Raw genomic sequence first — 11,047 nt, 5'->3', positions numbered from 1 at the left:
CAGATATATATGAAACGAGCGGCAGCACGGCTTCAGCTCCGTAGTCCTTTATTTTTACTGGCTCCTCCCACAGCAAATGTACTGAAATGCATAACAGTTACATTGTATAATGCATTTTAAAAGAAAGTACCTCAACTTGGTGATTATTTAAAAATAAGAATACAAACAAAACAAAAAAAAATAGTAAATCTGGTCCCTCACTGAAGGTGAAAATAACTGAATACAGTCTGTTATTCCTTTTTTTTTTTTTTTTTTTTTAAACATAAGTTTGGAACACTTCATTTTACAAATAGGATTAACATGAACATAACATCACAGAAGCTTGCAGACAATCAGCGTAAAATAGAGTACACTTTTAATCAGAAGAATCATGCTTTCGTGAAAAAATTATATAACTGTTTATACACATTTGAATCAATCCATCGTACTACAAAAAAGAACCCTAAGTCACATCTATTAGTTATTCGGTTTCATTAAAAAGAACAACAAGAACAACAACAAAAAAAAAAAAAAAAAAAGGAATGTAAGAAAATTCAAACACTATTTGGCACTCGCATACACACGCTTCAGAAACTTCCAGAAGTCTGTGGGTGCCTAAGATATCGTAAGCTAGTGGAGAACTTGAACAGTGCTGCTTTAAATCAACAAATAATTGCTTCCTAGCAAATAAATACAAGGTATATTAACAAAAAAATATAAAGAAAAATAAGCTGATATGATTGTCTAAAATTAAAAAAGTCATTACATTTATTTGGCAAACATTTAACCATAAGTGGTACTAGTGAAGAACACAAGTCCTTTAGCAAAATTCATTTAATGACCTAACCTCTTTGAGTACTGAACATGGTTTACAATATAGGCAACACCTTTTTTATGATTCTTTTTTTTTTTTTATTATTATTATTCACAAAGCTATTAAGAAGACATGATTAAGGAAAGGACAAAGTATTCCCTGTTTACTGGTTTCTACATTAACTGATCATGTACACTTCAGGTATCTACTTCAGTCTTCAAAGGGTTAAAATACAATGAGCTGTCAATGTTGAAAAATTGTACATAAAAGCAACTGTTCTCAATCCCCTTTCAAATTACTGTATACAAAAAATATTTAGTATTTGTTTTTTTTTTTTAAGGAGTGCTAATGTATGTGTCAACACAATCCCAACCCTATACCCTCCCCCTGCCCCTTGTCCAACTTCAAACTGGGAAAACTGGAAGACTCTTTGCCCACCAAAGCCAGTTTCCACTGAAACCTTTTTTTTTTTTTTCCTTCGGTCACACTGGTCCTCCAGTAGTCAGCAGCTGCCTTTGCTGTGCAAAACAAAACAATGATAATAAATAGTTTATTTTTTTCTTCTCTTTTTTTTTTTTTTTTTTTTTTAAAGTTCTTCAGTTTAAGGTCATCACCAGCCTTTAATGAGTGACCCTGCAGATTTATAAGGCATCCTGCTCAGCAGTCTTTTGTGAACAGTCAAATGTGAACGAGCCATGGTACTGGCTGGACTTGGTCCCAATTCTGGTACAGGTGTCACAATGTCATACGTGGCTCATGGACTGGATGGCGCCAGACTCTGCGGCGGCCCTCGCCAGACTGTGCCACACGTTGCTGGAATTGTGTGATGCAGGATGGAGGGAGTCCTTCTCGGAGAGCGACAGCATCATGGCGTATGCCTGAGGGAACAGAGACAGGTAATTCAAGACTTGGCACAGCAGAAAACAGATATTAAAGATGCTACTCAGATTTGTAAAAGTATTTTCTTTAAAAAGGTGGATGCGGTCCGCTGGCCATTCTGAGACTGTTTTAGAGCAGATTTTTCCTTTTCAGCCAAACTGCTACAGTGCTCATTTTACCAAGGAGTCACTCTCATTGTGTGACTAAATGTTTCACAATGTTCAATAGGACGGTAACTTTTAAACAGGCGCGTGGGCGCACATGTGCGTGCGTTTGCCGGCTCGAGCCCACGGATGCGGCTATTTTATAACAATCGCGTGTAGATGCATGCATGGTATAAAATAGGCGGAATGATGTCTGCATTTGCCGGCTCGAGCCCATCGACGCGACTATTTTATAACAATCGCGCGTAGATGCATGCATGGTATAAAATAGGCTGTGTGCACACATGTGCCTGCAATTTTAAGTAGGCACGTAAATGCCGCTTCTACCACATAAGTGCGTGGATTTTAAAAGCCACGCGTGCCAACGCAATTGGCCATTTTCCCAGTTCGATTCCAGTTCACCCAGCCAAGGGACAGGGCTTCCTAACTTCCTTCTCCCATTAGCCCTGACCCTTAAAACCCTTGCCAAACTATCTATTCTTATTTTCTAACTTAAACATCCTCCATAGCATAAGTAAAGTTACGCAGCAGAGGACCCCATCACACGCCTGTGCGCATAAGCATTTATGCACAAATTTGAAGTTGAAATCCAGGAAGGCCCATGCCCCGCCCCTTTTTCAGAACTTTTTATTTGTGCGCGTAGTGGGAGAAACGTGCATATGCAGGTGTCTTTTAAAATGCACTTGGTGTGTGCCTGCCAAACGTGCGTGCACATCTCCTGGTTTTGGTGCACGCCGGGCTTTTAAAATTCACCTTCAAGTTTCTACAATAACTGAGCATATATTTAATCTTGAAAATAAATATCATTACTGATGATAATTAATGTTCTCAATTTAATTTCACCTAAAACCCCCTATTTTAAACCTCTTCACTGATGATCTTGTTGCCTTAATCCAAAGCCTCTTATTTTTTCATGTTGTATGTGTTTATTTAAGAAATTTCTATACCACCTATCAACTTTCCTAGCTGTTTTAGAAAATACAACCATAAAAATCAGTTTACGCATATCATAAATAGTAATAAAACCATAAACATTAAAATATAAAAAATATAAAAAACAAACAGATAAAACACAGCTTACAAACAACATCTTAAACATGACAGTCAGCACTAAGCACATCATAATAAGACAGTAAGCTCCACAGCATAGGAACTATAGTGTGTCTCTGTACCACACTGTGTACAACTAGTATGCACTATACACATGATTATTAATAATAATGAAAAGAAGAATAATAATGGAGGTAATTTTCAAAGGGACTTCTGTGGTAAGACAGTTTTTTACAAGCAGAAACAGCCTTTTACAAAACTGCCCGCTTGATATGCAGGTGAACATGTGCATATGTCATGTTCAAAAAAAGAAAAGAACATACTGTATGTGACCATACGCCATCTTCACTTGCAAGCCTACACAGATTGACTGGAGTGGTTCCTGGGGATGGAGCTGGGAGGAGTTTGACCTTACAGGTTCACGTTTAGATTTTAAAAAGTATGCACGTAAATTTTCCAGAAAAATAAATTCTGCACCCATTGCAGCAGGTGTAAGTGCACGGGAAGAGATTTGGTGGGACAATTTTCAAAGTGGACTTGCATGCACAAGTTTGCCTTGAAAACTGGGGTAACTTATGCACGTATTTGCTGGCTAATATATGCATGTTGTTACAAAATTATCCCCATAACATAGAGGTGAAATCATTTTCAGAGAGCGCTGCTGACTCTAAGCTCTTCGACCCTCTGTTTTCAGGAATATCCCAGACGACCTTTTACATTGGATCTGGTTGATCCCACTGCTTAATCAAGAAAAAATGCATTTGTGAAACAAAAGTTGCTTGATGATGTGCCGGAAGCCTTACCTGTGACTTGGACTTCCTGTATAATGGTTGTTTTAGGTCCCCTGACAGGTGAGACGCTGTAAAAGCTGCCAGTTCAGCTTCACTGTATTGATTTGCTTCTGTTTTCCTCATTTTGAGGCTATCCGTGAAGTGCCTTATATGATCCAGAGCAGAAAGTCCAGTTTTATACTCCTCATCTTTATATCTGTGACCAAACAAAATGGATATACATTTGTTTTACTCCCACTTCTATAGGAATGTCACAAAAAATAATGCTAGAGCCTGAGGAAAGATCTCCGCTCGAAGGCTGCTTCTGCGTATGAAGTTTTTGTACGCTGGATCAAGGAAGCACTAAACTTACTAAGCTCCTTATTCATTAAAGGGCTACTTTCTAAACCCCGGTGGCGCACCAATACCAGGAGATATGTGCGTGCACCGCGCGCATTTTCAAAGCAGCCCAGCCAGACGCGTATCTCCCGGTAAGCGCGGGAAAGCCGGGTTTAAAAAAAAGGGGGCGGGGGCGGTGCGCGGAACTTTCTGCTGCTTGAGAGAGCAAGCTGGGGTCAAAAACAAAAAACGTTAGGTTAGTTGGGGGGAGTGGAGAGGGGAAAAGGGAAGTTCCCTCCCATTTCGCTTCTTTATTGGAGCACCCCAGGATTCGGAAGGAACTAAAAAATGAAATTTCAGACCTATTAGTAAAAATTGTAACCTATCATTAAAATCGTCATTGTACCTGAAGACCGGAGGGTGGCCAATGTAACTCCAATATTTAAAAAGGGCTCCAGGGGCGAGCTGGGAAACTACAGACCGGTTAGCCTGACTTCAGTGCCAGGAAAAAAAAGTCAAAAAAGCAGTATGGCAATTTAAGTTCTACCAATCTAGGCGGAGCTACGGTGCAGTCTTCTGAAAGCAAAGAACGTATGAACTGCATGATAATCAATTCCCACTGCATAAACTATCTACAGTTAAACTTCTAAAGATACAAGGACCTTGTGACTACTTCATTATGCTGCACTTGTTGTCAGAGACAGTGGTCAAGGTTAGTTTTAAAAAAAAGGCTTGAACAGTTTCTGGAGCTTAGGCCCATAATTAACCAGACAGACCTGGGTGTCTCCACTGCTTACTCGTGGACGTGAACAATATGGAAAGGATAGTCCTACTAGCATCTGGCAGGTATGTCCAAATGAGCTGGACTGGCTACCTTCAGAGACAGGATACTGGACTTGATGGACATTGGACTGACGCAAATTAGCATTTCTTATGTTCCTATGAAGACTTCATTTATAAGGATTTCCAGTAAATCAGAGATAGATTCTTTTTCATTCAACACACAATTAAGCGCTGGATGTGGTAAAGGCAGTTAGCACAGCTGGGTTTAAAAAAGGTTTGCACAAGTTCCTGGAGGAGAAGTCCATAAACCTCTATTAATAAGCAGCTTGTTGCCGGCTTTAGTAACAAGGGAACTATTTAGGTTTTTGTAGCCTGTCTTGGCCACTGTTGGAAACAGGTTGCTGGGCTTAATGCCTTGGTCTGATCCAGCATGGCAATTTCTTATGTTCTTAACCTAAGTTTTTGCACTATAACAAGTAGTGACTGAGACTAGAATAACAGACATGGCATACTTCTTGATATGGTTTAAAATGACAAATGATAGAAGGGAAATTACATGTTTTATACTAATCAGTTAGATATAACAGAACCTCTACTAGTTGAGGTCACTTGCTAAAAAGCAGCCTCAGTGTGATTAAAGATGAAGCATAGATTAAGCAGAGGGTATTAAAATGCCCTTTAGATGTTCCTACAATGCTTCATTAATGCTTCATTAATGTTATCTCGATATATATGGTCTGTGGAGAAAACACGAAACAAGCAGTCAGAAGAGCTCCCGAGTTGCCAAGTCAATCGTTCTGCAAAAACTTTGGGTACATCATTTTATCCTTCTAGGGTGTGCATCTACCCATGCACCCCTGGATAATGACAATGAAACATCTTTCCTTCACTCCCTTTCCCGTTTTGGAAACTTTCATGGCCCAGGAGCCACAAATGTGCTGCCAGGTCATCCATTAGAGAGGCAAGTATTAAACAGTAAAACCCTTTGCGATCCTGTTTAGATGAGAGCTGCTATTTAAACGCACATCAACAATTTTAATAACAATACTCTATGAGGATAACGTTCAAAGAACTGTGCGTGGCACTATATATGCATGCACATGGCCACGGGGAGGATCTATGATAGAATATTATAAACTGCACATATCAGATACGTGTGAATTATTTATTTATTTATTTATTTATTTAACCGTTTTTTATACCGACCTTCATAGTAAATTTACCATATCAGATCGGTTTACAATTTAACAAAAGGGAAAAAACTAGAGTAACAGATTCACGTAAACGAAAGATAACAATAAGTAGGAATAAGTCAAAGTTACAATCAACAGGGGGAGAGAACTTGGATGCTTGTAACAAGCTGGAAAGAAGATAGGCCGGTAAAAAATTTTACCATAGAGTGTACAAGTTAAAAACTTAAGGACGGTGCTTTAACCTGAATGTCTCAGAGTCCATTTATTTTTTCTTTGAGAAACGGAGTGCCAGACCGGGTAGGAATGAAGGCCAACTAGTGAATTATGAAATACATGCATGTTTACCCCCAACATATGTATGATTATGCGCAAATATAGGCAATGCGTTGAAAGCGAGTATTTCAGTGCACTCAATGTGCATACTTGTTCTACCAACTTAAAAAAAATATACGTGCAAAACCCCCCCACCCACCCAGTTACACACAGAAGTTGGTATAGTTTAAAAACATGCATGCATGATTGAAATTAACTGTTTTCAGATTCCTCCACTGGTTCACCCAGTCCTTCTCTGGGTCACTGAGACCCTCCGGGTCCTTCAGCCTGAACGCCTCCCAATTCACAAAGAGCTCCCACCCAGCCAACAGTAGGCAATAAACAAGTCCGATATCAATTATGCATGATAATTAGCAGGTATAAAATGACTTAAGTTGCCAAGTGTATTCTTATAAGTCTCTTCTAAAATAGCAACTTATGCATGTAACTTTGGGCTCCGCCCAAGAAAGTCCGTTTTTTTCATGCATATATGTACATGCAAAACCTAATTTTATAATCTTGAAAACATCATATGTGGAAACTGATAGTTATATACTTATATTTTTATATTCTTGTGAGTGGAAACCTCAAAAACGTTGAGAGCTTTCTCTGTCTTAAGAATAGCTCTCATAGTGTCCTCTTATGTTCTGCTATACGACTTCAGCGTTTCCAAACCGGGATCCACAATATGGTGGACCCCGGTTTGGAAACGCTGAAGTCGTATAGCAGAACATAAGAGGACACTATGATGCAAGGAACGTATGTAATAAAGCGTTTAATCTTAGTTTGTCCATTGTATAACTGAATCAGTACAAGCAGAACATTTTTATCTTTGAGTCTTAGATATTGGAAATAGAATATTGACTACCCCTGATGAAGCAAGCGAAACACGAGCCGTGTCGGGTTGTTCCAATGTATTCGACGTTCTGCAAGGATAAGTGTACTTTTACTATTTATAAAAAATAAAAAAATTTCAAAAAAAAAGTTGATAACAACTGGCAACTCAGAGTGTGAGTGTATGTGGAAATCAATGATTGAAACACGATTATAGTCTTACGCACAATTTTGACTGTAAAGAAAATAAATTTAAAACTGCAATCCGGCAGTACGAGAGCTATTCTTAAGACGGAGAAAGCTCTCAACGTTTAGAGGTTTCCACTCAAAAGAATATAAAAAAATATAACTATCAGTTTCCACATATGATGTTTTCAAGATTATAACATTGTTTAATACATCATATTACACAGTTTATTTACATATAGTACATGCAAAACCTAAAGCAATGTTGCCCAACCCTCTCCTGAGGGACCCCTATCCAGTTGGGTTTTTATGACGGCCACAATGAATATACATTATACATTACTGCATGCAGTAAGTCTCCAGTGTATGCAAATCTATTCATTATGGATATCCTGAAAACCCAAATGGTGAGGTGTGCTTCCAGGTAAGGGTTGGAAAACATTGATCTAAAGAACACATGTACTTTCAATGTTTATAAAATAGCAATTAAACATGTACAAGCCACTTACATGCGTGTATTCTAATTTTATATATGTAAGTGCTTTGAAAATTCACCCCAGTATGAACTAACCTGGGACTGAGTATATTGGCTAAAAAAAAATCATCCTTTAGTTTGGAAAATTATTTTTCACATAGCTATATTTGGTTTGCTGAATAATTGTTTGTAAGTCTGAAATTTTCATCAGAACAGACCAACTGCTACAGACATGATACAATTAGTTTATTTTTCTGCTTTGGTTTTCTCACTGCAAGGCTAATGTACCAATGGTCAGCACTAGTTTGTCATGCTTCCAGGGTCTATGCTTTGATGGTGGAACTGTATGAGTCTTTTAAAATTTCACCAACACATTTACTAAGCTTTGTTCCCACACAAACAGAATGGGAGAAAAGCGATAGTAAACTAGACTCATAAAGAAAACAAATCTTATGAGTTCTTCAAATAATGGAAGCAAAGATAGAAACCGGAAGGAAAGACATTTTTACGTTTTCTTAGCTCAATGGCAACACAGTAGAAGAAAGAGATAATCCAACCTGCCAGGGGAAGTGTTGCAGTTCATTTCCAAGTTGCTTGACTCATCATAGTCATTTTCTGTCGTCTCTTCATGGATATTACTTGCATTGGGTTCCTTAACTGCCTTCCCTGCAATTTTACTTCCTTCATCGTCTTCATCTAGCATCATTTCATCTTCTGCTTCGTCATCCAACAAGTCGGAATTCTGACTTGCCACCAAACCCTTTTCATCATTAAAGAGGCTGCCATTGATTCTAAAAGGAAAACAAATACACATTTTTTGTACACAAAGGGAAGGAGTTTCTAGAAGCATGTCTCATCGTTCCATGAATGTCAATAAATAGAATATTTACAAACCAAACAAAACATTTAGAGGTAATGGTCAGAAAGATGTTATTGATGGATAGAAGACATGAAAAATATGGTTCTGAGTTGATAAATGCTACCACAGAAAACGTCCAACACTGGATGACATACTATAATATACGTCAACAGGAAGTCAATCTAGAACAAAAGGGTGTGTTTATAATTATAGTTTGACCTTTATATTAACTACTGTGAGAGTCTAGATAACATTCATGAAAGCTGTTCATGCTTTCATGAATGTTATCTAGACTCTCACAGTAGTCTATAATTATAGAAAGTGACACTTATTAAAACATTTATATACCACATTATTTACTATTCTAAGCCGTTTACAATTACATTTTTTTCTGGATTGACTTGTTTTTCACATATCTAAGTTGATAAATGCATATGGGGACAATTTTCATATTTCCTGCACTTGGGGACATTTTACCCATGGGCGTTGCACTAATTCTCAAAGAGAAAGTACACAAGATACCCGTTGACACTTGCACCGGTTTACTTGTGCAGGTCCTTTTTTCAAGGTAAATAACACACGTACATTTGAAAACACAATCTACGCATTTTAATTTCCTACCTCAGCCTACCCACGCTCCCCCTGCAGGTCTCTTTGTGCTGTAGGCTGAAATACACGATGTGGATCACCACATGTGACTCTTAAGCCATACTGAGGAAGGGAAAGTTTCAGATGATCGATTTAGGCAGGTAAAACATGTTTTACCCATGTAAATGGCTTTGCAATTGTCCTTGCGGTCTGGGTAAAGGAAGAAAATTCATAAATGTTTTGGCAACGTCCAATCAAGTTCCCACAGCCTTTTTTGAACTTTTCATTCAGCCAACTGAGAGAAGATAAAGGGACTCATAATTTGTGTCTGAACTCCCACTGACCCAATTTTTTTTTCTATAAGAGCTCTCACGGAGCAAGACAATTTTGTCCAAGTCTCAAAGGAGTTTCATTATTCTATAAATATGGCAAAACTCCTTTAAGCAGAAAAATTAGCAGGATGATTCCGACTAAATCCATAATGATTTGCAGTGGTACAATGAACAAATTTGTGGGACTGTTTTAGCTCATTGACTTGCCAGTTGCAAGGTGTGCCCTGAAAGAAAAAAGAAATGTTGAACCATATAAAAATTATCCTTAAGGCAGCTTGGTAAGCTTGAAGTAAATCCATGTCTGCATATTTTTTCTAGTTTTTAAATTTTTGGAAATTTATAGAAAATAGATTTATTGGCAAAGTTGATAGATTTTGAAAAAGATTCAAAGATAGATTTTTAGGAGCCAATGTACTTACTGTAGATATGCCAAAATCAGCCATTAACACACATTTATGCAGTGTTTAATCACTTACACGCAAATATGACAGACAGCAAAGTACTTGTACCTTACCTACAAGAGTTACTACAGAAACCTATTTCCCAGAGGTGTAGTTAAGATTTTTACTCTAATGCGCCCTGCAAAGCAATTAGCATTAGGGATATGCATTCGTTTTTCACGAATTAGACAATGTCAACAATATTGTCTAATTCGTCATGGTTCGGTAGCGCTGATATACGAAGCGATTTTTGCTGAAATTTCGGCAAAATTCGTATTTCGTGTTCGTGTGCACTAATGGAGTTACTGCACACTGCATATCTTTTAGTGTGCAGTAATACCAATTAGTGCGCACTGGTTTTCTAGCTAACAAACTCCTCTGAATTGATACTTTTTAATTTTTAAGTTGCATTTTTTAGTGCACACTAACATTAGTTACAGCGCACTTCTACATACTTAGTGCGCTGTAAGTTCTATTAGGGTGCACTAACTAACCTGTTAGCGCACACTAACTATCCTGTTAGTGTGCATTAACATCTAGCTAGTGCGCACTCTCTCGTACGGTGTACTGCGCACTAATGCTGAGATAGTGCGCACTAACTGGTTGTTAGTGCGCAGTAAGGCACATTAGTGTGTACTAACGCACTTCGTTGAAAATTGCCAAAACTCCCCCCCCCCCCCCCCCGAATCATGGGAAAACGAAATTTTCCGCGGAGCACCCAATCCGAAGCCCAAACCGAAATCTTTAAATGAAGCACATCTCTAATTAGCATAGTTTCTACATTAAAACTCTCACAAACTGTGCCGGCCCAGCGGCTCAGTGGCAATGCTGTGTACTACCATACCGCTGCCTGGGTCATGTTATTTTAAACTATTGTATTATGTTTTTATTTTGTTTTATGTTTCTCTTTTATTTGTAAATTGCCATGACCTTAGGAATGGCGATCAATAAATATTTTCTAAATAAATAAATGCTGAGGAGGCAGAGTTCACAGTCCCCGTCACTCAAGGGTGACACCTAATGGCAGGATTCAGGGCCCATGACTGCAAG

General features: G+C 38.2%; 1 protein-coding gene across 10 annotated transcripts in view; it reads right to left on the bottom strand.

Annotated features, from left to right (window-relative positions):
• Positions 1–211: 211 nt before the first annotated feature.
• Positions 212–11,047, bottom strand: part of MECOM (MDS1 and EVI1 complex locus) — an 881,649-nt gene continuing 870,813 nt past the window's right edge. For all 10 annotated transcript variants that reach the window (XM_029616015.1, XM_029616016.1, XM_029616018.1 and 7 more), the window contains 3 exons: positions 8,336–8,569; positions 3,690–3,873; positions 212–1,671 (listed from right to left, as the gene is read on the bottom strand). In XM_029616015.1, the coding sequence (XP_029471875.1) occupies positions 1,537–1,671; positions 3,690–3,873; positions 8,336–8,569 (553 nt within the window). In that variant the 3' untranslated portion in view covers positions 212–1,536. The remainder of the gene's footprint in view (positions 1,672–3,689; positions 3,874–8,335; positions 8,570–11,047) is intronic.

The sequence above is a fragment of the Rhinatrema bivittatum genome, chromosome 9 (genome assembly GCF_901001135.1).
Source record: "Rhinatrema bivittatum chromosome 9, aRhiBiv1.1, whole genome shotgun sequence".
In the NCBI taxonomy this organism is placed as follows: Eukaryota; Metazoa; Chordata; class Amphibia; order Gymnophiona; family Rhinatrematidae; genus Rhinatrema; species Rhinatrema bivittatum.
This window is presented reverse-complemented; position numbering and strand designations above follow the sequence as displayed.